General features: G+C 47.8%; 1 protein-coding gene across 1 annotated transcript in view; it reads left to right on the top strand.

Moving 5' to 3' along the window:
- IGF2R (insulin like growth factor 2 receptor) overlaps positions 1 to 27153 on the top strand; it is a 95752-nt gene that overhangs the window by 17568 nt on the left and 51031 nt on the right. The window contains exons 2-10 of the mRNA XM_031456644.2: positions 1175 to 1314; positions 10554 to 10678; positions 12240 to 12338; positions 16166 to 16298; positions 17499 to 17628; positions 19395 to 19500; positions 21980 to 22142; positions 22308 to 22482; positions 23486 to 23589. Coding sequence (XP_031312504.2) covers positions 1175 to 1314; positions 10554 to 10678; positions 12240 to 12338; positions 16166 to 16298; positions 17499 to 17628; positions 19395 to 19500; positions 21980 to 22142; positions 22308 to 22482; positions 23486 to 23589 — 1175 coding nt within the window. The remainder of the gene's footprint in view (positions 1 to 1174; positions 1315 to 10553; positions 10679 to 12239; positions 12339 to 16165; positions 16299 to 17498; positions 17629 to 19394; positions 19501 to 21979; positions 22143 to 22307; positions 22483 to 23485; positions 23590 to 27153) is intronic.

The following is a 27153-nucleotide window of genomic DNA, read 5'->3' as shown; positions in this document are numbered from 1 at the left end:
CTCTCCTCGAGCTGGTGGTGCTGTCCATAAGCTCCGGATGCATACACGTGGTCTCAGGGTTTAGCAGTTTCAAGGTCTCATTCCCAAGCCCTCCACAATTCCAGGATAGCCTAAGCAATTCTGATTTAATGTATCTTCCTTTTTTTTTTTTTACAACAGTAGTTGAATTAATGCATCTTTGCATTTTGTGAGAAACTTTTAATTTACGTTCCTCATTTCCTGTGTGCCCTTGCTGAGGAAATTTTACAAAATGGAGAAGACATTCTCCTTGGGAAGAGTGGAGAATTGGGAATAATTGTATGACAGGGCTGACGAAGCGTTATAGTTGACCCTTGAACAGTGTGGGTGTTACGAGTGCCGCGCCCCCACCCTCCCCCCACCCCGTCACAAATTCCCATGTAACTTTACAGTTTGCCCTCTGTGTCCACAGTTCCGCATCCGTGGCTTCAGCCAGTCGTGGTCACGTAGTACAGCAGTGCAGTACTTAATGGAAAAAAGTCACTTATAAGTTGACCCATGCATTTCAAACCCATGTTGTTCGAGGGTCAGCTGTATTTTTTCCCAAGTATACAGATTGATTCATGGCCAATTGCTCAATATCTAATTTGCTGGAGGTTTGAGCGGACAGTTTTAATGCATGTAAAATGCTTGATATAGTGGATCAGCTAAAGTAAATGTTGTCTGATTTTGGATCAGACAGTCAACTTCTGGCACTGCTTCATCTTGTAAAAGGTAAACCAGAAGTAGAACTGTCTTGCATGCCATACTTAGTTTTTAAATAAGACAGAGTTAAAAACAACCCTGTGGTTTTTCGGCATTCCAGTGTGGTTGGAAAGGTTACTTACTGTCTTACAGTTCAGCACGATTCTTGAGCAGTTACTTACATATCTGAGTTGGTGTTCTTAAATTAATAGTAGAATTTTAAGTGTTTCAATGATCGTGGAGTTGTGAGGCTGCTTCAGAGCAGATTGAACCAGAGCGAGGTGGTATTTAGTGGTTTCTGCCCTGGCTTCTGTTCAACTTAGCATAGTTCTACTTTAATACTTTCCACTAATGAAAGCGTGTCTTCTAGGTTATGGTAGTCTTAAGCAAATGTGACTTGAATGTGAAACTAGAGAGAAGTTTAATTATTGGCAGATAAGTGACAGTGACAAATTGTTTTTCTTCCTTCTAGTTACACATGGGAAGCTGTTGATACTCAAAATAACAGGCTTTATAAAATCAGCATCTGTGGAAATATGAATATTGCCCAGTGTGGGTCATCCAGTGCTGTGTGTATGCACGACTTGAAGACAGACAGCTTTCGTTCTGTGGGTAAGTAAAACTCCCCTTAAATTATTGGGTGTGCAGGATCCCGATTTTGCAAAAATGACTCTGTGTAACAGCCATCTATACAATTATATATGCTTATCATACATCATATACATTTTCTGTTTTATAGTGATTAAAAGTGGTAAAAAATTTAAATGTCCAGTATGAGATCAGATTCGGTCACTCCCGTCTAGTGGATACTCTGCAGTCAATCATTATGAAGAATAATGCGCATTTGTGTTTATCGATGTGGAAGGATGGTTCCTATGTGGCTCTGCTTTCTCATGTTTTTCTTAAAACTTTGTCTTTACTTTTCTCCCTCCTTCACCCCATTTCCTCTAGTGCCCTCTTCCTCCCGTGTTTGATTCTCAGGCAGTCTGTATTCACATAGGGTCAAAGATGGTCCCTGGTTTTGGGCTTATATTAAAAATGAAATAGTCCTAAGGACTGCCAATCCCAGAGGAAAAAGCACAAACACTTCTTTCCTGGGGCTCATTTCATTTCCTCAAAGGCCCTTCTTTCGTCAGGATTCCTTTCCTTGGAGAGGATGATGGGTCCAAGTGGTTAACAACCATACCAAGTAACATGGAGCAGGAAAATGGCAGATGCCTAAAGGAAGAGCTGTGGTGGGGGGACATAAAAGCAGCCGGTGTCTGCTGGATTTGGTGGCATGGATGCCTGTGGTGACCTTTGACCAAGGCAGTTTCAGTGGTCAGGTCTGATGGTGAGGGTCAGTCATGAATGGAGACAGCATGTGACGGGGTGGTTTGGCAGTGAGAAGAGGGTCCTTGGTAGTTTTTTGGAGTTGGGAGCGGCAGCTTACCTTGGTAGCCCGATCTGTCATTTTGAATGGAAATTCCTAAACATACTTAAAAGGGCTTTTTAGAAAGTAATGTTTAGAGTAAGGTCCACTGAGGTCCAGCTCCTGTTCAGTTTCCTTGTGTCCAGATAAGGAAACGGTCTAGACTGAAAACACTGGTAAGAGGGATTGGAGGCTCAGGGGAGATCTGAGAAAGCACCAAGCTGTTCTGAACTCTTGGGCCAAATTTTCATTATTTTATGATATACTTAAAAACTTGCAAATGAGCTCAGTAGTTTCTGGGTTGGGGTCTTTTGACAATTCCTGGAGAGAGGCCCAAGTGTGCCTATTGGCCGGTGTTGCTCAGGTTTTCAGAAAGAGGAAAAGCAGTTTTCCTCTTGGCTTTATACTTGGCTGTGGTATTTTTGGTTAATAAAAGTATGTCTTCTAGGTGGTGGTACTACAGAATAGTGTAATGTAACATAGATGGATACCAGATGCAGGACACTAGGAGGGTGATTTGTGAGGTTGGCACAAAATTTGAGAATGATTAAATTAGGTAGGCTTTGAAAGCCAGGCAGGAGAGTTGATATTTTCTGGGGTAGGTAGTGGATCCGTTGTGGATTCTTTGTGATGGTAATGGGGGAGGTAATCCGATAAAATGTGTTTTTAGAAAGCTAGGCCTGATGGGATAGGAGAGGCTGGTTAAAAGAGAGAGTTAAAAAGATGAGTTAAGTTATGGGTTGACGATGATATAAAGCAGCCGTTTCTAATCTCATTTTACTCCCAGACACACAGGACATACTTTTCCTAGGGCCTCAGACTCCCAGAGGGAGAGAATGGTATGCTGGCCGATGTGTGCTTTCAGCGCTAGTGGTCATTGCCCCGTCCTTCAACTCAGGCAAGCACGCTGGCTTGAGTGAGACATTAACATTAACCTGGAGATCATCTAGACTCAGATCTCATTCTGCTAATGCATGTTACACAATAGAAATAACTAAATTTGTTACTATAAATTTAGTTTTATAACTAAGTAATAACTAAAATTGGTGTGCGCTTACATGCCAGGCATTATGTTTTTAAGTAAAATACCTCACTCAGTTTATGTGACTACTTTTGAAGGAGGTGATTTCATTTCCCTCGTTTTATAAATGAAGAAACTGAAGCATTCAATGGACAAGCCGCTCACCAGAGATTGCCTGGGTATGGATTTGAATGCTGGCAGGCCGACTGTAAAGCTGGGGTACTTACTTATTCAGAGTTCTTGTTCTGTGAGTCACAGGGTCACATCAGATTGTTGTAGAGCTAATACGGGGACCATGATGGGTAATCTGAACTCCTGGCTCTGAGAGGACAACTGGAAACTAACTTCTTACGAGCTTGCTAGAAAGGAAGAAAAAAATGTGAATTTTGAAAACAGCCACAAAAACTGGAGGTCCTAATAGGTCAGAGAAACAGAAGAGCTAGTATAGCAGTAGATCCAAATATATTTGAGAACTTAATGTATAACCTAAAATTTGGATGTAATTAAGCTATTCATCTCTTAGGAAACAGCTTTAGACCTCTCCTTCATACCGTGTAACAGAAATGATGGATTGGTTAAAATTAAAAAGACAATAGAACATTGGGGAAAACCCTAGAAATATAATCTGGAGGAGGTAGGAATTTCTCTTAATAAAGGATAAGAAAAACAAACAACCCTGGAGAAAAATGGCAAAGTGTGAGAACAGGCAATTCACAAAAGAGGGAATCCAGATGGTCAGTTCAACTTCATTCGTCAGCCAGGCATAAATGTAAATCAAAGCAATAATGAAATCTAATTTTTCTTCAATCAAATTGGCAGAAGTTTAAATGGTTGAATCATGGAGTGCTGGCAGGGAGCCTAAAAACGGGCACATTCATATATTGTCATAGGAAGATGGTTGTCTATAACCTTTCTGGGAAGGTAATTGATTTAACTTTTGTAATGCCTGCAAGAGCAGTTTCTCTACTTAGAAACAAGTATTAAGACCTCAACTTTGGTTTAAACAATATTACATTATTTTTGATTGAAAAAATCCTACATTAGTTCTTCCCTAGGCCAATGATGTTGTTACATATATAAATGTAGCAGAGTTTAGCAATTGTTGTTATGGAGTCTGTGAACAACATTTGGTTCCATTTACAACTTCGTTGAATCATCTTTACCAGATTTTAAAATGATTTATGCATTTTATATATTTGATTTTTTTTTGTTAAAAGTACTTCAGGTATTTCATCTGACCAAATTAAGTACTAATAAGAATTCTTATAGATTTAATAGTTTAAAAGAAATATGATAAACCTGAAATTCTCTTAGATGGTCTAATAGTGTGTCACAAGTCTAACTCAATTGCTTAGTTAGATAACCTTTGAACTAGAGTTACAACATTAAACATTGCAAGTCTGTAAAAATGCCAAATCTGTTCACATTCCTCCCAACATTCTAAATACTAAAACCATTAATACCATGATTTTCATTCAAAAGCTATGTATCCACTTCATGAAGGCTGTTACCAGATATTTGAACCTAGGAGGTAACGTACCACTAGGGAAGAGTGTTAATTAAGGTTACTCACCACCAAAGCCTGGGATTCTGACTGGCTTCTTATTGGTGACGTGGGTGTAGTAGGATCCAGTGATTCTGATTGTAATTGCTGGTCAAGTGACTTCATTTACACTAAGGAGCCTGGCCCCTGACTGCAGGAGGCACTTATATTATCTGATTCTTGTGTGTGCTTGAGGAAATCTATAGCAGCTATCCAAGTTGATCACTAGATTGAATTTTGCATCTCTGACTATTAAAATGGGAAAATATCTTTCACTCTTAAGCCTTATGTCTTTTGTTTTCTTAAAATCATATAATTCTATTGGATATTTAAGATGATATCTGGGATTATATGTTAGATTTAAAAACTGATTCCTGTGATGTACTTCTGTTAATCTTACCAATAGAAGAATTAGCACTGTACATGGATTTTTGTACAAAAAAATTTCTTGTAGCATTGTTAACTGTGGCAAATAAGCTGAAACATACTAACTGTGGGGATAGTTCAATAAATTGCAGTATATTTTATTCTGATTTGGTTAAATCACATCACAACAGATAAATTATATTTTAAAACAGCCAACACAATATTCATTTATTTATTTATAACAAATACTTGAATGAATCTGTCACCAAAGCAGACAAAAATCCCTTTTCTCATGGAGCTTTCATTCTAGCGGAGTGAGAGGGAGACACAAAAACAGTGGCTGAGTGGTGTATTAGACTGTGATGAATGCTCTAGAAAAGAACAGGAAGGAGAGTCAGGTGTGCTGGGGTCTCAGGGGTATGTGTTCGGGAATATTCACTGGGGTAAGTGTCACTGAGAAAGTGACATTTGAGCAAAGACTTGAAGCCAAAGGGAGTGAGTCGTGTGGTTCTGGGGAACAGCCAGCGCAGGGGAAAAGGGGGTGGAGGAGAGCATCTGAGGGGCGTAGTGGGTGGTAGCAAGAGTGGAAATCTCTTTTAGAGTGTTAATATATATGTAAAGAGGAACAGACAAATAAGGCAATAGCTGGAGGGAAAAGCTAGAGAGAGGGGATTCTCTTAGTTTGGTGAAACATCACGTGAACAGTACACGTCGAAGGACACGATACAGTAGAGCAGGGAAAGTGGACAGCGAGGGAGGCCTTGCTGGAGCACATCGGAGACTAGCACGGAGAGGGCTGTCGGCCTGGCTGACAGGCTCTGAGCGATGTGTTGAGGAGGCCCGGCGGCCGTGCGCTGGGCCCCGCGGCCGCAGGCGGAGTCGTGATCGCCAGGCCTGGCAGCCTCAGCGAGGTCGAGTTGCGAGCTCGGCTGGGCTCGGCCGGGGACGGCGAGGGTTGCAGGCGAGGCCTGGCGGGCCCGGAGCGCGGCCTGGACGGGCGGGCTCTGGTGAGCGCGGCCTGGCGCGCAGGGTCTGCAGGACCCGGCGCGGCCTGGCCGGTAGCGCGTGGCCTGGTCTGGCGGGTACGGGCGAGCGTGGCCGGGCGGGCCTGGCGCGCAGGGTCTGGATGACCCGGCGCTGCCGGGGCTGTGGCTGTGGCTGTGGAGCGTGGCCTGGTCTGGCGGGCACGGGCGAGCGTGGCCTGGCGGGCGCCCTGGCGCTGCGCAGGGTCGGGAGGACCTCGCGGGGCCTGGCCGGTAGAGCGTGGTCTGGCCTGGCGGGTCCGGGAGAGCGTGGCCTGGTCTGGCGGGCCCGGGCGAGCGCGGCCTGGAGGGCCCGGCCTGGAGAGCGCTGTCTGGAGGGCCCAGCGCGTGGTCTGGCGGACCCGGCGCGGTCTGGTGGACCCGGCCTGGAGACCGCCGTCGGGCGGACTCGCCACGGCCTGGCGGGCTCGGCAAGTGCGGTTTGGTCTGGCGGGCCCAGGTGAGCGCGGCCTGGTCTGGCGGGCCCGGCCTGGAGACCTCGGTCTGGCGGGTCTGGCGGGCCCGGCGCGCGCGGCCTGGTCTGCAGGACCCGGCCTGGAGAGCGCGGCCTGGAGGACCCGGCGTGGTCTAGTCTGGTGGGGCCTCGCCAATGTGGTCTGGTCTGGTGGGCCCGGACGAGCTCGGCCTGGTCTGGCGGACCCGGCCTGGAGAGCGCGGTCTGGAGGACCCGGCGCGGTCTGGCGGGCCCTGGTGAGCGTGGCCTGGCGGGCCCGGTGCGCAGGGTCTGAAGGACCCGGCGCGGCCTGGCCTGGAGAACGCGGCCTGGTCTGGCGGACCCGGCCTGGAGAGCGCCGTCTGGTGGGCCTGGCGCGCGTGGCCTGGTTTGGAGCACCCGGCCTGGAGACCGTGGTCTGGAGGACCTGACGCGCGCGGCTTGGCGCGGTCCGGAGGACCCGGCGCGATCTGGCGGGCCCGGCGAGCGCGGACTGGTCTGGCGGGCCCAGCGAGCGCGGCCTGGTCTGGCGGACCCGGCCTGGAGAGCGTGGTCTGGAGGACCTGGCGCGCGCGGTCTGGCGGGCCTGGCGCGGTCCGGTGGGCCCAGCGCGCGGTCTGGTGGGCCCAGCGCGCGGTCTTGCGGACCCAGCGCGGTCTGGCGGACCCGACCTGGAGAGCGCGGTCTGGAGGACCCGGCGCGGCCTGGCGGGCCTGGGCGAGCGCGGCCTGGTCTGGCGGGCTCGGCTTGGAGACCGCGGTCTGGCGGGCCTGGCGCGCGCAGCCTGGTCTGGAGGACCCGGCCTGGAGAGCGCGGCCTGGAGGACCCGGCGCGGTCTGGTCTGGTGGGGCCCCGCCAGTGCGATCTGGTCTGGCGGACCCGGCCTGGAGAGCGTGGTCTGGCGGGCCCGGCGCGCGGTCTGGAGGACCCGGCGCGGTCTGGCGGGCCCGGCGAGCGCGGCCCAGCCCATTTGGCGCCGTCCTCGGGAGCTGGCCGTGGGCCTGGCGTGCTGGCCGCCGCCCCGCAGTCCTCGCCCGGCTCTCGTCCGGGGAGGACGGCCAGGCTGGCCGGTTGCCGCGGTTGTCTGCCGCGGTTCACTGCCGCGGTGCACTGCGGCCTGTCCCCGAGTGCCGGGGTCGGCAGCCGGTCCCGGCCACCAGGTGGAGCGGGCAGAGGAAGAAGGCGAGGTGGACAGGCAGGCGCGATGCCGATGGGGCCTGACGCTGAGGGATGCCGGTGCCTCGCGGCGCGGCAGCAGAGATCGGCCGGATCCCTCCGGCCCGAGGCCAAGGCCTTCCTCGTTTGCTTTTCAGGGCAGGCCCAGCAGTTTTGAGGAGCCCCCAGGAGCTCTGGGCACAGGGCCGGATGGGGCTGCCGTGTGGGGGGACAGGAGGCGTGGGGGAGGGTCTTTTAAGGTGGGGGGAGGGCGCTGCCCGGGAGCGCCCCCTTCTGGCTGCAGCGCGCGCCGTTTCCCGCCGGCCTAGCCCGCCCTCCGTGTCTCCTGGAGCGCAGCGCTGCAGGGGCTCGCCAAAAGCCCCGCCTTGTCTCCCGGCGCCAGACACGCCCACGGTGGGCGGGGCTATGGGCGCTGTCCACGGGGCGCTGTCCTTGGTCCCGAAGCTTCGGCGGGGCTTCTGCGCCTATTTGGTCGAAATAAGATTTTCAGACAGACCTGGGGAGTTTCAGGCAGAGAAGGACGATTCTGGCAAACCCTTGCCACGTAGACAGACAGGATAAAGAACCGCCATACTGTTAGTTTGGTGCTGTGGGTCTGAGGCCTGTTATCCCCTCTCCATTGTCATTTTAATTTTCACCTATCTCCTCCTTTCCTTTTTTTTTTTTTTTTTAAGATCTCAGGTGTATGCATCGTATATGCACTCACCATTAATCTGTGAAGTAACCTTTTTTCTTTTTGTTTTTTAATTAGTTGTTTTGGATAACGCAGTGAACCTCTTCTCTAACAAAATCTAGAATCTTGACAATAACCACTTTATGTGTGTTGTTTTATCCCCCTGTCCCCCTTCACTGGAAGTAATCTTTAGCCCACATCTTGTATTTAAAGTTTTTTTCTTTCTTCTTTCCTCTCTTTCTCTCTCAGTCAGTCAGTCTGTCTGTCTGTCTTAAGAATCTAGGTGTATTTGATGTTTTTAACTTTCTATAGAAAATATATATCATGCTTTGTGGTTTTTTTTTTTTTTGGACCTAAGTGATAATAACAGTGTTATTTTGCTAAAAATCAGCTACATTATTATCTTTCACTGTGGTTTATTCTTCTGATTCTTATGTAATATTGTGTAGATCTACCAAAGTTAATTTGTCCACTCTTCTGTTGATGAGAATTTGAGTTGTTTCCAGGTTGTTGCTGGTGTGAAGAACATGAGATGTTCTTTCACATGTTTCTTGTTATATGTATAGATGCTCATGGTTTTCTCTTTTGTATTTACCTAAGAGTTTAATAGCTGGGTCATAGGTATGTGAATGTTCAATTACAGGACATAATACTGTGCTCATTTATTTAGTGGTTGTACCAGTTTGCACTTTGTATTTCCAACAACAACACAGGAGAGCTCTGGACCATTGCTCCTCCAACATTTTGGCACTTAATTTTTGTTGGTAGAATGGCTGGAATTGGTATATTGTGTGGTCTTGATCACCAGTGATGTTGAACATCTTTTCATAAATTTATGAAGATGTTTTTCTTCTGTCTGATCATATCTTACCTATTTTATGTTGAGTTATCTATTGCTTGTAACTTAGTTTTTCCCTCTAGAAGCTTTAGAATTTTCTCTGCCTTTAAAATTAAAATCACTGTACTGTGATTAGGTTTGGGTTTTCCCCTCCTCTCAGCATGCTTTCTCAGTCAGAGGTCATTTGTTTTCTTTTATTTCCTAGAATTTAAAAAAAAAAAACTTTTGTTCTAACTCATTTGTGTGTTGAGTGTACATATATATGTATATATATGTGTATATTCCTGATGTTAGCTGTTTACCAGCTCTGTGTGTCTCCCAGTTTACAATTTGTTTCTGTTTTCCTTCAGCTGTTTTTTGATGAATATAAACTTTTAAATTTAGTAAGCCAAATTTATTGGTTTTTCTTTTTTTTGGGGTAGTTAATTCTTTTGAGTCTTAAAAATTTTCCTGCAGTAAGATCTAAAAGATTAACTGTATCTTCTACTAAGAGTTTTAAAGCTTGGTTTTTGATGTTTTTGTCTTTAATCCATTTGGAGTTGATTTTTTTGTATACAGTGGTAAGTAGGGATCTAATTTTATCTTTTTTCCCGTATGGATTGCCATTTTGTTTCCAGTTCCATTTAATCAACAGTCTCCTTGCTCAGTGACCTGATGTATTACTTCTGTTGTATATCAAAGTTTGACTCAAAAATATGTCTGTGTGCTCTCTGTTCTAGTCTCTTGATCTTTATTCCAGTCTGTTTATCAGTTTATCTGTTCTTATGCCAAATGCTATCATACTGAAATAATACAGACTTTTTACCACAATAATATACCAGGCAAACTGAGAAGTGATCACCCTACTTGTGGACCATTCTAAAGAATTTTGGTTTTATAGTGTTTATGATGGGAAGTTATTGACGAATTTGAGCTATATATTCTAACTTGTGTTTTGAAGATCACACTGTTTGCAAGATGGATGGGGAAGGGAGGACCATCCAAGAGGTGGAGGCACAGGGACCAGTTAGGAGGATATTGTCAGAGTTAAACTGAGAGGTGATAGTGGTTTTGGTAGTGCAGAGATGGCGAGACGTGGATGTATTTGAGATGAAGGTTGAACCAGTAGAACTTCCTGTTGTGATAAGTGAGAGAAAGCTAGGACTCAGTGCAGTGTGTTTGGGGATTCTACAGCTGGGTGGATGGGAATGTCATTCCTGAGTTGGAGAATTCTGGGAAAGGGGCAGTTGGTAAGGTTATAAGCTTTCAGAGGAATTATAGTGCCATTTTTAATTTGCTTGTGCTTGGAAATAGCTTTATGGGTACGAATGTTTTATAGCTCACTCATGCTCTTTTCCCTCCAAATAGGTGACTCTCTTCTGAAAAGCGCAACCAGATCTCTTCTGGAATTCAACACAACAGTGAGCTGTGAGCAGCAAAGTGCAGGTCACAGAATCCAGAGTAGCATCACCTTCTTGTGTGGGAAAACCTTGGTGAGTGAATCCACACAGAGTCACTTTACAGTCCTTCTTTTAAAAATGTTTGTCCCTGGGGTGTTCTTGCTGTAACGGTGTTCTAGGACAAGTGGGTAAAACTAAAAACACAAGCGAACCAATAAACAGAAACCCCAACCAAACTACCATCACCATTAAGAACCAGTAAGTAAACAAATCCTAAGCCTACAGTTATAACTTTCAAGTGAAACTTGAGCCACATCCTGTGTAAAACGACAATTTAAAGATTAGTGTGTTAAACTCAAAGCATAGTTTAATGTTTATGTTGCAGGCCTAATTTTTTTTTTTTTTCTTTTTGAAAGCATCTTCTCCCAGCATTTTATTTTGATAGTTTTTAGGGCAATGTGTTTGTTTTTAAAAATGTTTTTCCTCATTTACGTTAAATTGGATAGACTGACAGCTGTCTAGAAGAAGCCTTGGCCAGTAGGTAATAGGGTTCCCAACCTTTTGGGGATATTACTAGTGTTGAAATGGAACATAATTGTTTAAATCACAATGCTTGTTCTCATTCTCTGCACATTCTATGTGATTTCTTTAATTTTAATCGTTAGCATTTAGAAAGGGATTCTCAGTAAATGATCGCTACCTTTTAGGAAAAGCAATCTGTTTACAAATCCTATGAATGTTCTCTAATCAGAGTAAGAATCTACGTGTTTAGAAAAATCAGGTTGAGTGAAGCTCATGTGGCTACCAGATTGCTTTAAAATATCATTTTTAGAATTTGATGCTGTGGCTGTTGCATTTTCAGGCCATACTGTCTCATCTGAAGAACTTTAAAAATAGAACTTGTACTGTTAATTTTGGACCAGTCTATCAGTTTTACTATTGTCCCTGTTGAAACCTTGGGGGAAAAAATTTCGTTGGCAGTGCTCTGAAATCTGGAAGTCTAAGTTATAGAATAAGCTAGCTGCTGTTTTAATTTTAACTCATTTCCTTCAAGAATTCTGTGTTCACCGTACAAGAACCAGAATTCACAGAACTGGTTAAATCTGCACATGGGCGCATAGAGGTGAGTTTGCGCCGGGCGATAGCAGCCAGCAGCGCCGTGCCTAACCGGTCTGGAGAAGTTGCCGGGGTCACGGTCTGTCAAGTGCGGGGGCGTCTGACCGAGGCTGGTGCCTGAGCTCGGTCAGGTCCAGATGGGCCTCCTCCCTCGGTTTCCAGGAAGCATGAGGTCACATTTTCTGGCTTTGGCTTTGTTGGCGTTTGATTCAGAGAACATTTGGAGCTTGAGAGTAGAACGGCTGTGAGGATTACTTCCCATGAGTTTACTGTACTTGCATAGTTGGGGCAGTAGAACAGTTTTGGACCAGTTATAGCCAGATTCCAACGTGATTTTATGAAGCTTTTGTCTCCAAAGTTTTGGGTCTGGGAGCCTTTTCTTGATGTCCCCGTTTAGCTTAAACAGTTGTGTGTCATGCCCCACCCCCTCTGTCGCTAGTTTAAAAATTTTCTTTCGTCTTTACTGTTTCTGACTTTAAAAAAGAACACGTTATGATATGCAGTATGCAAAATTATTTTTACTTTTTTTTAAAATTAGGGAACTCCTGAATTTGTAACTGCAACAGACTGTGTGCATTACTTTGAGTGGAGGACAACTGCAGCCTGCAAGAAAGACACATTTAAAGCAAATAAAGAGGTAACAAGGGCACTTCAAGGTCATGGGCTCGTGAAGTACATTCTGGGACCCTGAAGGTTTGAAGTACTGACACAAATGTTCTGGAGTAGAAGTCTTTTTTGGTTTTCAGACTCCACTTGAGCAGAGATAACCATGTGATTTAATTGTTAAATTGTGCTGGCTGGTTCTTAGCTTTAGGACAGGGCATTTTAAACATCACAGGATGCACTGGAAACAGAATGGCTCACTCACATAGAGCAGGTTCTTGGTTTCTGATGCTTTGCAGCTCAAGAACTCAGTAACAAGTTGAGGTTGGGTTTAGATTATTAACTCTGCCTGTGGACACCGTCTCCTTAGCCTCGGGGTGGCTTCTGCATGCCTTGTGGATCCCAGCCAGGTGTGCTGAGCCCTCCAGTTCTGGTCGTTGACGAAGCACCCTCTTCCCTGGAGCCTCTGATGTTGGCTCTGCTGTGTGACTGTCCCTGGCGTGGCGGGGGCTGAAGGCATTCTGCCTGCCACTCCTCCTCTCCCACCATTTACAAAAAATTTTTTTTTTACCTTTTCCTTTTTTTTGGTGTCTGGGGTTAATCAGGTTTATTTATTTTTTAAATGGTCGTATAGGGGATTGAACCCAGGACCTTGTGCATGCTAGGCATTCGTTCTACCCTTGAGTTACACCCTCCCCTTAGCTCTTCTGAAGGGTTGAGTCCAAAGACTCTCTTAGAAACTAGGAACTGACAAATGGGAGTAATCAGTCCTTTGCACTGATGGCCTAATGCAGTGTCATTTAAGAAGGGCAAAAAGAGATGTTTGTTTTTAAAAAATGAAAGCAAATTAAGCTACTAAGCTATTACTGATTCTTCGGATGTGGCAATCTACAAAAGAAAAAAGACAGTCAAAATGCTGCCTCTCTGAAGACTGCAAGGATTGCTCAATGGGAAAAAAGTTCAAAGTGTGGAAAGAAAGAAGGCCTAGTGAAATGACACCGATACTGTAGGCGATGGTGTCGAATTTAACTTTGCATTTTAGACCTTAGGTTAAATTGTTTGCCAGTTTACAACAGGAAAGTAACTGTTTGCAATATAATGGCAGGAAAAGCATCTTGGAATCACAGTGTGCTCTCCTCAGAGACCCCAGGCCTTCCGGGCCCTTTGGAGGTTCCCTTGGGCTCTGATTCTCCGAGAATTGAACCCATTTTTCCTGTTTTAACTGGGTGTCCTCTTACCTTGCTTTGCTGAGCTAACTGACCGTTGTCTCCCACCACTGAGGGAATAATGGCTTCCCAAAAGAAAGGAATGGTGAATTGTTTTCAATTTTTCTCTGTGTTGTAGGTCAGAAACTACATCCTGTGTTTGTGCAGCCTCACGACTAAGAATGGTTCTTTACATTTTTATAGGATTGTAAAAAAGCAAAGAAGAATACATAGCAGAGACCTATGTCACTCATGGAGCCTAAAATGTTTGCAGAACAAGTGTGCTGACCCTTGGTCTGAGTCGTTTTGAGTGCTGGGGAGGAGATGCAGTCCGTGTTTTTCTCAAAAGTGACGGCATTTAACTTGTCTTAGAAGCTGATCTAAAGATGCAGGAGGAATGTTGGTTTGTTCCCAGTCATCGTTTCTTTAAGCCTGGTTGGCAGCTGGGCTGTATTCATGCAGTTTTCATTTATTGAGGGCCTGTTGCAGGCTAAGCAGTAGGAATTTCATTACATTTTGAAGGAGTTATTGCATTCAGGGAGCCCACAGACAGAAGTGTGGAGGGCATGTCTCTGCCTTAGGTGTAGACAGATGACAGCATGATGGCTGTTTAAAAAAAACCCCAAAAAACAGTGTTCTCACCGCTAGCAAATCGTAACAAATTCCCCTTTTTGTCTTCAGTGAGATTTGATTACACCTTACAGGCTATGATATAACTTCAAAAATTATGTTAAATGTACATCTGTGAAACACTCATCAGTCCTTTAAAAATAGAAAAAAATTCAGATTTGGTTTAGTGCCAGTGTGGTCTTGATTTCCACACCTCACTGACATCCCCTCATTTCTTTGGTTAGTTTTGGTTTGTCAGATGGAGAATGATTTGATGGGCAGAGGTCATGGTGGTTCCAAAAAGTGCCTTCTAAACCCATCAGTATAGCACTTGTTCAGTGGATTGTCTGAGATCATAATTTCTGGAAAACATTGTGGACCTATGTCTCCTACCATTCTGCTCTCAGGAACACACAGAATTCAGAACTGGCACGCTAGCTGTCTTAGGAGAGTTACATAAGTACGGTTAATGTACATACGACGCGAACAAGGGTGACTCAGTGTGCGGTGCGTGGAGCTGGCAACGGGCTCCTTCCCCGGCTGCTACTTTCCTGCTCTCATGAATGTCTCCATTGCTCTGCTCAGTGGAGCAGGAAGTGGGAGGACTTCCCCCAGGAGCCTTGACTGTTTTTCCGACGCACGCGCCAGTTCTGTGGGGCGCTGTGCTGGGCGCGTCTTCTGTTCCTTCCTGGAGGAGAGAGGCAGCCAGAAGTTGCTCACGGCCTTGAGCCTGGGGTCGGCCTTGAGCCCGGGGTTGTGAGCTTGGCCAGTTGGAATCCCCCAAGCCTTCTGGTACAGTTGAGCTCCTTTGAGGATTGTGAGTCCTTTCAGACATGGCCCCTGTTGTCCCCCTGCCATGCGCCATCCTGCTCTCTGTTCTTTCATTTTGTATCTAGAGTGTTGTTTCTTGTCTCTGTTCACCCATTTAGCCGAATTGCTCCCCCCTCAAGTTAGTGTTCCTGCATCATCTTGCTGGGGGGATGACAGGCCTTAGACTCAAGTTGCAGACACCGGTTACTTTCACTGGCGCCTCCCCGCGGTCCGCAGGAGTCCCTTTCTTGTATTCTGAGTGCCTTTCTGCAGGATGTAGTGCTTGGCGTGGGGCCTGGCCTTCTGAATTCACCTGGTCTGTGCCGGTGCCCGCCCTCCTCAGTCGGTCAGCGTAGCAGGTGATGGGAGACTTTGCTTTAAGGGTCTGGTTGAAATGAGTTTAGGTGCCCCACGTCGCCCCTGGCTACCAGGGGGTGCAAGTTCTTTGATTTAATCCATTAGTTCTCTGCAAACTGGACAGGGAAAGGGGTTAGTGGATCAGAGCAGTCCTGCAGGCTTGATAGCATCTTTTAAAAAACGTTTAAAAGCTAAACATTAACATTAAGCAATTAACTTTTGTAAATAGACCTGCCTGTGAATAGTTTCAGTCTAAAATAGTTTCAGTCTACATAATTTAGAAAAATTATCCATAGAAAGTGATGAGGCAAACTACTTTGAAAGGATGGCGGAGAACATGAGTTTTCAGAATATTCTTTGGCTGAGATGATTAAAATGATACAGTGCATTATTTTGGAGGCTAGACTTGGGAGGTGTTGCAGGTAAAGACATAGCAGCAGATGGTGTTGACTAGGGGACCCAGGTCTTGACTGAGGGTCCATCTCTGGCCTTGAATGCTTTTCCTTCAGAATTTGGTGAGACTTTCAAAGCACAGGGTCTTGCCGGCTGTAATGGGTTATTTGACATTCCCTCCCCGCTTTTTTCCTCTAGCTTTATTGAGGTATAACTGACAAATAAAATTGCATATATTTAAAGTGTACAATGTAATGATTTAATATACTCGTTGACTCTTTAAAAATAAGAGGCCATTAATTAGTTCATAGAGATGAGAGAGTCGTCATAAATTAGACTCCAGTAAGAGTGGGTTAGATGCCCAGGGGAGGAACTTGTCCTCACGTGTCAGAAAAGAGGTGTTTAACAGGCCCCTGTTGGTTTCTGGGTGCTGTCCCCAGCCTTGCTTGGGGCTACATCTGTGACAGAGGCCCTTCCTCTCTTCTAGGTGCCGTGCTACGCATTTGATAGAGAGCTCAAGAAGCATGATTTAAACCCACTGATCAAGATCAGCGGTGCCTACTTGGTGGATGACTCTGACCCGGACACCTCTCTGTTCATCAACGTTTGCAGAGACATAGGTCTGAATCTGTGGGCAGTGAGGAGGGTGGTGGTGAAGGATTTCTTCGAAGGCTTCAGTATATTTGCCTGTCCACATTCCTGTTTGGATGTCCGTGTCACTGATGGGCTGTCTAAGAGAGCTTTTGTCCCCAGGGATGTTCTCTGTGCACAGCTCCTCACTTTTGCAAATTTTGATTCCATCACAAAGTCTCCAAACCATCGGTCCATCCCAGCGTGTTCTCTCTGCCAGGTGCTTTGGGTTTCAGGATTCTCAAGCAAATCTTCCTACTAATGAGATGAGGGAAAATGGACTGATTTGGGGGAACTGGGGGCGCTGAGAGCTGCTGGGGCAGAGTAGGGGCAGAGAAGGCGTGGTAACCCTCCCCTTCATCAAAGATCAGACTTTAATTAAATAAAGCCCAGGCGAGGTGGTGGAACTGTTATTTCCAATCCTGTTACATGGTGGGCACTGACTTGGGCACTGGGCTGTAGCACTCAGTGCGTGGGGGTTCTGCTCTCCTGGGGAAGGTGCATAGTAAGTAAGCCCCGTAATGTATAAGATAGCAGATGAAGATAAAAGTCATCGTGTAAAGAGAAACACAGCTGTAGTAATCATGGCCATTGCTGCCGGCAGTCTGTACAGTCTGGCTGTTACTCTAGGCACATCTAGTTTCTTTTCTTTGCTCCTCCCCAAGCCTGTGAGGTAGCACACAAGCCATTGGGTCCATAGGTAATTTGACCAAAGTCATAGAGACAGTAAATGGTGGAGCTAAGATTTGAACCCAGAGCTGTGTGTGGGTTCTTTCCATGAATCTACTCATCTTCCCACTAGTCCAGTCCATGGAGTGCCTAGTCTATTTATAGCTTGAAAGTGGGCAATACTGGGGTTCCTGTAAGTCTAGGAGAAGGGGGTACATCATCCCTTCACTCACCTCTTATGTAGGCACAGGGCAAGCATCTTCCCATTGCTTGGTGACTTCCCGGCTGCCCTGCAGGGTGGGAGTGCTGATCTCATCCTGAGCGGTCATTGACTTGCGCAGGGTCTCGAACTGGGATGTGATCCTAGTCTGTTTTGTTTCCAAACTTCTACTACCTTATGTTACTTATGGAGACTTTAAAAAAAATTGATCATGTTTTAAAGGAACCTTGGACCTAAGGGTAAGCTTGGTTACTGCGCCGGATGCATGGTCTGATTCAATGTCACACGTCACCTTTTGCAGACTCACTACGGGACTCCAGTCCGCAGTTGCGTGCCTGTCCCCCCGGCACTGCCGCCTGCCTGGTGCGAGGGGGCCAGGGCTTCGACGTCGGCCGGCCCAAGGAGGGACTGCAGCTCCTGAGCAATGACAGGTCGGTGTGCTGCTGGCGTGCCATCTCTGGCAGGAACTGGCTTTTCGGGGAGTTGCGAGAATATCCCTTTACAACAGGGCTTGAGAGAGTACGTGCAAAATTACTGCTTCCCATATGCTCATAAAGTTCTTTGTTAGTCATGACTTGAGTCACATGCGCTGGCTTGTTGACCTTCTAATCACTTGTCTCTTAGAGCAGGAAAATGTGTATCATGAGCCAGCTCGTGCCTACACGTGCATCCACTTCGTGTACACCTCCCTTAAGGTGTGTTCTGACGGTTTCCCTGCTTCGCCATCCGTGACATTGGTTTTATGTCTAAGGTTATCTGTTATTTAAAAACATGGTCCTGGGCGGGCGAGCGGCAGGAGGGCCACTTTGCAGGCACCCTTCTGGGTGCAGAGTTTGCCTCCCTAACTGGGATACGCAGGCCCCCAGTTCCCAGTGACCGTGGTTCGTTTCTCCTAAAAAGCGGTGCCGGTTGCACGTGCGCCTCTCCTGTTCATGTGTCTGACTCGGCAGAGATGTCCTTCTCCAGTGTGTCACATGTGACCACGTCCTGAACTTGGGTCAGGGATTTTGATTTTTCTCCCCGTTCCTGGGGCCTTTGGCAAGTACCTGCTGTAGTCTGGAGCTGGTGGCGCTTCCCTGTGTGCAGTTATAGGTCTCACTTCTGTCCCCAGGAAACGCTGGAGCATAAGCGCAATTTAAAGGTGTTTGGGAGATGTCTGCACATGGGTCTGTGTTCATTGCCGTGGCCGCCGAGCCAAGTACCGCAGACGGGTGGTTCAACACCGGAAACTTGTTTCCTCTCAGTGTTGGAGGCTAAGGTGTCAGCAGGGTGGGTTCTCCTGAGACCTTCGCCCTCGGCCTGTAGACAGCCGCCTTCTCCCCTGTCTTCTCACGGCCTCGCCTCTGTGTCTGGGTCCTGATCTCCTCTAGTAAGGACACTAGTATCTGTTGAGGGCCCACTCTGATGACCTCATTTTAGCTTAATCACCTCTTCAGTGGCCCTGTTTCTAAGTACAACCACGCGTGGAGCTGCTGGGGGTGGTTAGGGCTTCAACATGCGAATTTTGTGGGCACACAGTTCGGTCTCTTGCATTGTCCTGTGTGATGAAAGGGTGATTCTTCATCCTGGGAGGGCTCGAGAGGAAGTGTGGACATCGAGCAAAGGCCTGAGCTTGTCTTCAGAGAAGAGGAAGGTCATCTGCTCTCTGTGGTTCTGTGGCCAGCACACCAGGAGCCGAGCCCGTGCCCCACAGCGAGACCAGGACCCCCTCTCGCGGCTCCAGGCTTTTCCCAGCTCCCCGCAGCCGAGGCCCTGCCACTGGGCTCGCTTCAGTTTCATTCCAAAAAAAAGACCTTTGGCTTGCGCTTAGGAGTTGTGTTTAGAGAGGAAGTGGTCGAGCAGCTTTGCGGCTGACGTGCGCTAGGCCTGCTCAGCTTGTTTGTTTTGTTTTGTTAGATCCTTTTTGGTTGTGTTTGTTTGTTGTACTCAGACAGCTTTTCTTAGTATTCAGGTTTACATATTGGTTGTTTTACTTATTTTTTTAAGAAAATAGCACTCACTGACGTTGACTTCAGAAAAAAAATTTTTAGAATGACAATAAAGTTAAATTACTCTGTCCTGTGGCTTCTTTTATATTTTGATCTTTCTTCTGTTAACCCTCCTTCCCCAAAGGGTGTGCTGAGTGCTCAGGGCAACAGGTCACTCTGAACGTGATTTGCACTTTTATAACACCCTTTCCTCCACGTGTCTCCCGCAGGCTTGTCCTGAGCTACGTCAAGGAAGAGGCAATCCAGCCAGACTTTTGTGACGGTCACAGCCCGGCGGTGACTATTACATTTGTCTGCCCATCGGAGCGCAGAGAGGTGAGGGCCTGGTCTTGGGCGACCTCCCCGCAGTGGAGGGGCGGCAGGGCTGGGGGTGCAGCCGGGCGGTGGGGCCAGGTGTGGGGGATGCCGGGGGAGCTGGAAGACATGCTTCCTGGGCTGGTCCTGGGCCCCCCTGTGAGGCTTGGGGTGGGTGGGGGGACAGCTTGCTGTTTGATTTTCCTCAGCCACCCGGAGGGGCCCTACCCCTGCTGATAGGATGGTGTTCTGCTCAGGTGGTGTGTGAGTGATTGTAAGTGATTCATGGACAGAGTTAAAACCTTTTTATAGTTATGCTGATTTGAATGAGTTATTTGAGAAACCATCCGTAGAATCCTGAACCTGTGATTTCATGGCTCTGAATTGCTTAGGATGAGACAAGTTAAAAATAGCGCACTGGTTTATAGAAACGTAGTAAGAAACGGGTGGTACAGATGGTGTGTATACCGGGCAGAAATTGGGCAGGCCGGCGACGGAAGTGGGGGTGGATGCCGGTGTCAGAGATGACAGGGTTCCTACATTTCATGGAGGAGGTCCACTTCGCCTGCCCGCCCTCCCTTCCCACACTCTCGGGCAGATGAATGCCCTGCCCCCTGGCTGTTCACTCAGTTCTCAGGCAGCTGTGCACTCCTTGAGGGTAGGGCCCGAGTCTGGCGTGCCCCTGGGCCCCGTGCCCAGCTGTGGTGCACATGCCGCTTCTGTGTAAGTGTCTCAGCAGATGCGGTTCGAGGGAGACATTCTCCAGGGAGGAAGGGTGGGCTTTCCTGCAATTTATTTCTGCCCTCTCCTAATAGAATGAAGTAGGAGGAACTGAATTCTTTTGCCAAAGAATGTCCTCCCTTCCCTGCCCCCCAAGCAAACATGGAATTTGCTCTGGTTTCTGGCTACTGGCCTGTTTTATGTCTAGGGGTGGGGGTGGGGGTGGGGGACAAAAGTACAGTGCAGGCCGGCTTTCGTTTTTATGTCCCTAGACTTCCAGGGCCACGTGGTGTCAGTGGAGCGAAGGCCCGATTGACCAGTAGTCGAATGTGAATCTGAGTCTTTTAAGCCTGATGAGATGGCTCTAAGCTGGCAGTGGTTCTAGTGTTTCCCTTTCTTATTTGTGCCATGTCCAGTGAGAATCATCTCACCCAGTCACGGCGAGGAGGATTGGGGGCTTCCCTCGTTCTTCTCCGGGGTCTGTGAGGCGCTCACGGGGGTTAGAGGGGGAGGCCAGGGTGTTCTCGGTGGACCTAGTGGTTCTGTTTTCAGCCTGACTGTTCCTGGGGCAGAACTTGGGTGCCGTGTGCTTGGATGCCTTAATGCTTGAAGGTTTTATTGAAGCGTTTCTGCTGGCTTATTGAATGCTTTTAGGAGCTGAAACTTTAGTAAACGTTCACCTTGTCATATAGATCTTTAAAAATTTTATTGACATACTTTGAAAATTCAACTGTTTTAAGTACAACTTAGTGGTTATCAGTATATTAACAGAATTGCACAATCATTGCCACAGTCTGTGTTAGAACATTTCCATCAACCCGGAGAAACCTTGGGCCCAGTTGCGCTCACTCCCCTTTCCCCCTGAGCCCTGGTGACCATGAGCTTCCTTTCTCTCTCTGCATCTGCCTTGCCTGACGTCTCCCTTAAGTGGAATCACACACTATGTGGCCTTTGGTGTTCTGCCCCTCACCCAGCACTTGGACCACATCCCTGTATGTATGTCAGACTGCCCTGAGATGAGGGGTTAAAGCATCAATTTGGAGTCACCAGTTGGAGCTGGACTTGTAACTCTGCAACTTAATAATCACGTGACCTGTTATTTGGTAAATCTGGCCCTTAGGACTGCCTGGCACGTTGCAGGTGCTCAGTCAACGTTTGCAGAGTGAGGGGGCCTGGAAGTAGCACAGCTGTTCGTCCTGATACTAAGACCAGTAAAGCGTTTCTCCCAAGGAAGTTTAGAAAGATGACACTGTACCCCAGTGAACAGCGACCTCATAGCATCCTTCCCAGAATCCGGGTTTGTGGTGGGTGACGCCCTGGCTTCACCTGGGGGCTGGAACAGGTGAGGTGTGCCCAAGACCCCTCTGACAGTCTTAGGAAAGGGGTTGAGGACTGTCTCCGCAGATGCACACGTGCGCAATGATTGCCACTCACCTTGGGGCTGCGTGTGGCCCAGGCTCAGCAGCACCTCTGACTGACGGGGTGAATGGAGCACGTGCCCGTCACAAGAGGGCATGGTGGTCATGTGACACTGGTTCCGGGCGGGCTCACGGGCTGAATTGCCTGTGACTCTGAAAGTGACCAGAGGAGCTGGGAGGAAATGGAGTGGTTGTAGGTCAAATAGTGGAAATCTGCTGAGAGCAGTGCTGATTCAGAAACAAGAACAGAAACACGTCGAAACCCAACAACATACTTTTGAGCTTTTCAGAAGCATAGGACATCGGCCTTTAAACTGCGTGAAAAAAAATTACTTTCGCTTCTTTCAAACCGTCTTTACTAGGGCACCCTTCCCAAGCTCACAGCAAAATCCAACTGCCGCTATGAAATCGAGTGGGTCACGGAGTACGCCTGCCACAGGGATTATCTGGAAAGTAGGAGCTGCTCTCTGAGCAGTGAGCAGCACGACATCGCCATCAACCTCCAGCCACTTGTCCAGGACGGGGGTGAGGCGGGGCCTGGGGGCCGAGAAGTGGGAGCGGGGCCGGGAGCCCTGGGGTGAGCTCCCCTGCCAGGGGCCGGGTGTTACTGGTTTGAGTAAAGACGTGCTGGGACTTTGTCCCACCCGGGCTTGTAACGAGGCTTCCTCTGGTTTATCGCTGTTTCCTTAGCTTCAAGCTCCCCACACTACACTTCAGATGGAGAAGAATATGTTTTTTATTTGAATATCTGTGGAGGAACCGAAGCACAGGTCTGTAATAAGAAGGATGCTGCTGTTTGCCAAGTGAAAAAGTCAGATTCCACTCAAGCCAAAGTGGCAGGAAATCTCCAGAATCAAACCCTCCGGTGGGTACCGCCTTCGCATCACTTTGAAGTGCCTTGTGTGTCTTCCTGTGAAACCTCCCCTTGTCTGCCTCTTCCTCGCGTTTTGCACAAAGTGCAGGACATCAGCTTAGCCTGCACGCTTTCCTGCTTGACTCGGGCATGTTGCCGTCTGCCCCTGAGCAGGTGGATGCTTTCCTGGGCTTCACCGTCAGGGAGTTCTGTTCATACCATTTGCTTTATGTTGTTTGTAAGGAGCCACACTGTAGGAAGATTATTTAATCGCTTTATTTGGCTTTTGTAATCCTAAGATTTATGTTTCTGAGGAGTTTTGATTTTTTGTTGTTACTGTTTTTCCTTTGGCGGTTTGAGAATCTGAAACACCATTGGCATTCCCCAAAGTTTTTTTGTTTTTTTTTTCTTTTTTGGGGGAGGGAGGGTAATCAGGTTTATTTTTTTACTTACCTGTTTATTTTTAAGGGAGGTCCTGGGGATTGAACCCAGGACCTCGTGCATGCTAAACACACACTCTACCACTGAGCTACACCCTCCTCCTGCAACAAAAGTTTTAAACAACGGGGAAAGCATTCATCACATTCTTGCAACCCTTACCTTGGTTGTTACATGCACAGAAGCGTTGCAAAAGCGTAGTTCTCTGAAAAAATAAGCGTTGTTCAGGATCCCTCAGGTGAGACGTCTTAGGGCAGTTGCTCGCAACGCTGTGTCTTCTTGGGCATCACTTATTTTGTACAAAATCCAAAAATGAGAGCAGAGGGGTCTTTGTGCTCAGAGTAAAACCTTCAGTGCTTTCTTCCAGCCAGTTCTTACTTTGAAATAAGGGGATGACAAGCCCCGCACATTTGGAACTCATTTCCTTGAGACAATTCTTTCCCAGCTGGCGGGAGAGCTTGCTGTTTTCTGTCAGTGCTGATTTGTGGACGGTGTGCAAAAGACTTAATATAGACATGTTTAAAAATTCAAGTTTCTTGGTTCTACCAAATGTTTGTGTGCGTGTTAAAAAATCCAGGTACTCCGACGGAGACCTCACCTTGATCTACTTTGGAGGTGACGAGTGCAGCTCTGGCTTCCAGCGCATGAGCGTCATCAACTTCGAGTGCAGTCAGTCTGCAGGTGAGCGGGCCCTGGGCTTCACCACGTCTGCATGGATGAGCGCTGGGTGGAGAGGCCAAGTGTCCTCCTTCAGACTCGGCCACCTCCAGGTCCCAGCCTAGGTTCCTCTGTTGGAGCGGGCAGGAGAACCCCAGCTCCGCCCCACCCACGACACACACATCCTGTTTCCATTTTCCCCCGTGCTCTGTTTGTTTTGGGCATGGGCCCAGCACTGGCTTGCTGGGCAAGCGTTCCGTCCTGAGCCCTGGCTCTCACTGGAGCGCGTGCAGAGCCGGCAGGCCGCATTGAGTCACCAGCTCCAAGTGGGTTGTTGCTGAACAGCTCTTCTTTTAGGAGATGAGTTTCTAGGTGAGTCTTTTTGTAAATGGTGACTCCCCATTACAGCCTAGGCTTTGGGATCATGAGAGGTAACAGGGCAAGCTTAAACAAACGTTTGGTTTTCCTGAGCAGTGGGAGAAGTGGCCTTGAAGTTACGATGGCACTGGCATTGCAAAAAGCCAGGCTGCTGCCTGTGTCTCCAACGTTCTGGACTCGGGTTGCATCTGCAGGGATGCATGGGACCCCACTGTCATAAGAAAGCTGTCCCACCTGAGCACCTCCAAGTGGGGACCTCAGCTGCTCTGCAAGCTGGCCAAGCCTCCGCATGGGCTCGGTCCTGGAGCCGCCTGGGTCCAGCCCCGTTTGCATAGGCCTGCACAGCAGCCCCGCCCCTGAGGGTCTCCTGGCCCTTCCTGCTGTTTGTTTGGTGTGTTTCTGTGGTAGAGCTTTTGACCATCTGGTCACAGGGAAGCCTCCTTCATGATTCACTGAGGGGCCTGGGAGGGGCTGCTGTGCTTCAGGAGTGTATCTGTGACAGTGACAGTGGTCAGGAGAGGTGGTGACGAGCACCAGGCGCTGATAAGCAGCTTGGAGAGTAAGTGGAGAGTGACCTAAGGGCGCAAATGGAGGACCTTATGTCAGGATGTCCCGTTGACTCCTGTCATTTCTGTCTGTAGTCACCCTTGTTCACAGCTCTACTGTTACCTGCCAGCCCTCCTTGCTCCCCATCGTGCACTCTGGTGTGACGTTGGGTTCTGTTCACTGAACTTTTTGTGTTCTCAGTCGATTCATTCAACACACATTTTATTAGCACCTGTTTGCTTCGACCCTCTGGGGCCTAAGGATGCTGAGATGATGGAGAGCCTCCATGCATTCATAGACCAGAAGCAGAGGGAGATCCGGAGAGTGATGACTGCGGTGCAGGCTGATGCAGGCTAGATGGAGCGCCCGGGCAGCAAGCACTGTCACTGGGTCTTTATCAGGAGGGAGACCCTGAGGTTGGTGGGTATCTGTAAGGGGCAGGCAGTTAGATGAGAGGAGGTGCTGCTTGGGTGAGCCCTGCAGGACAAGTAGGGGTAAACCAGGAGCAGAAGATGGGGACCTGTGGGCACTCGGCTTCTGGCAGAGGGAACAGCTCATGCAGAGGTGTGAACTGGGGAAGCTGTGAGCAGGTCAGAGCTATGGGTCCAGAACGTGGCTAACGATGACCCTAGAAAGGGGACTGGAGCCACATGGTGAAAAGCTTGTAGGTCCTGCAGAGGAGCTGGACTTGATGTAGAAATCCGTGCAAAGGGACTTTAACCAGGGGGTGGCCCGCGTCTGGCCTGGGTGTGGCCTTTGGGTATGTCTCCCTCTGGTTTGGGTGCCTCTGCCCTCCCCAGATTCTCCTTTCTTCCATCACCCTCACCTCTTCTAGGCTTGTAGGAGACCCTTTCTGAAGTCCACCTCTTCTGCTCTGTGTCCAATTCCGTGGAAAGGCCAGCCTCCTCCACATTCCAACTCCCCAGACCCTCCGACCCTCGGGCTGCCCCTGCGGGCTGGGCTGCCCTGCTGCTGCCCGTCTCCTTCCGCCCTGTTGTTAACCCTTTTGGCCCCGGTCTGTCTGCGATTTTTATAAATGACTTGGCCGAGGTCTTTGGGAATGTGCTGGTCTCATTTGGGCATGCTGGGAGGCTAGAATAATGATCCAGAGAGACCCCAGCAGACCCGAGGAGGGTACTGAGAAGACACGTGGTCAGGGACTCAGGGAAGAGGTATGGACGTCCAGGAGTGGTGCTGGAAAGCTAGAGCCCAGAAATGCTTGAGGCCATTTGTTTTTCCTTTTTTGCTTTTTATTATGAAAGTTTTCAGATATATAAATAATGAACATTACAGTGAAAACTTATGTGCCCACCACTCTAGGCTTAACGGTCATGAATGTTTTGCCAAATTTGCTCCATGTTTATCTCCTCCGTGTGTGTCGTTGATGGGTGATAACACACCACCCTGACTCTGAGAGAGGATGTACCTTTATGTGACCTCAGTGCCATCATCAGATAGGACAAAACTAACAGAGAGGCCCTCATACTGAAGACTCACATCTCTGTAGGCTCATTTCATTGTGATTGTGACTCGGAGACCAGACAGAGGTGGTAGGTATTTTGTGGGAGATTTCGAGCCTGCCCTCAGGCTGGAGTTGAACTATGAAATATTTGACTCCCTCCAGCTCTGTGATTCAGAGCAAACTGTATGCTAGATGTGCTATGTTGCCTGTATACTATGAAGTCATTTCATTATTAGTTTGTGCAAATTTAAATTTAGAGTTTTTAGAGAAAGCCCCTCAGTGGATTCTGTGTTCATTGGGTAAACGTAATAATGTAGTTTTGCATGTTGAATGGGTGTTAATTGAGGCTGTAGTATTGTGAACTGTGGTTTATAGTTCAACTTGGACCTCCAGCAATTATTTATGCTTATCAATCAAGGGTTTCATGCCTTTCAAGATACAAAGGTGCATGCATTTTTTTTCTATCCATGATATGTGTATTCTTTCATTTTAGTAATTTACATCTGGTTTGATATAAATTAAACGTATTGGTGGTGGTGATCCTGTCAGATAAGAACATTAGACCATTTTGGGGGGAGGAATGATAGGCCAGTGAACAACCATCCACAGATTTAAGTGGCTCCTTATTACATTTAATAATAAGTTATTTTCTTTAGTTCAGTGCAGGTCTTGAGGGGGCCCTGCTCCATGTTGTTGATGCAGGAAAAATGTGGGGTGAGAGGATGGCCGTGTCCCAGGTCTCGGTTGAGTCCCTGGGATGTGCCCCGCCAAGTGTGGGGCCTTGGCTTCACACAGCAAAGAATTCAAGACTGAGCCACAGTTGAGTAAAGGTAGGTTTATTCAGAGAGATGCCTCCTCCGTAGACAGAGTGCAGGCTGTTTCAGAAGGCCAGAGAAAAGTCACGAGGTGTAGGGGTTGGGTGCTCAATTTAAAGTAAAAGTAGATACACACTTCATAGACAGTGCGGGGTTGCTGGTTTTTATGGGCTCAGTAGCTTCATGTGCTAACAAGTGGGAGGATTATTCCAGCTACTTTGGGGAAGGGGCTAGGATTCCCAGGAATTGGGCCACTGCCAACTTTTTGACCTTTCACGGTCAGCCTTGGAACTGTCATGGCGCCTGTAGGAAGGCCATTTACCATGTTAATATATTACAGTGGGGTGCATAATGAAGTTCAAGGTCTGTTAGAAGTCAGATCTCCCA

The sequence above is a fragment of the Camelus dromedarius genome, chromosome 6 (assembly GCF_036321535.1).
Source record: "Camelus dromedarius isolate mCamDro1 chromosome 6, mCamDro1.pat, whole genome shotgun sequence".
Taxonomy (NCBI): Eukaryota; Metazoa; Chordata; class Mammalia; order Artiodactyla; family Camelidae; genus Camelus; species Camelus dromedarius.
This window is presented reverse-complemented; position numbering and strand designations above follow the sequence as displayed.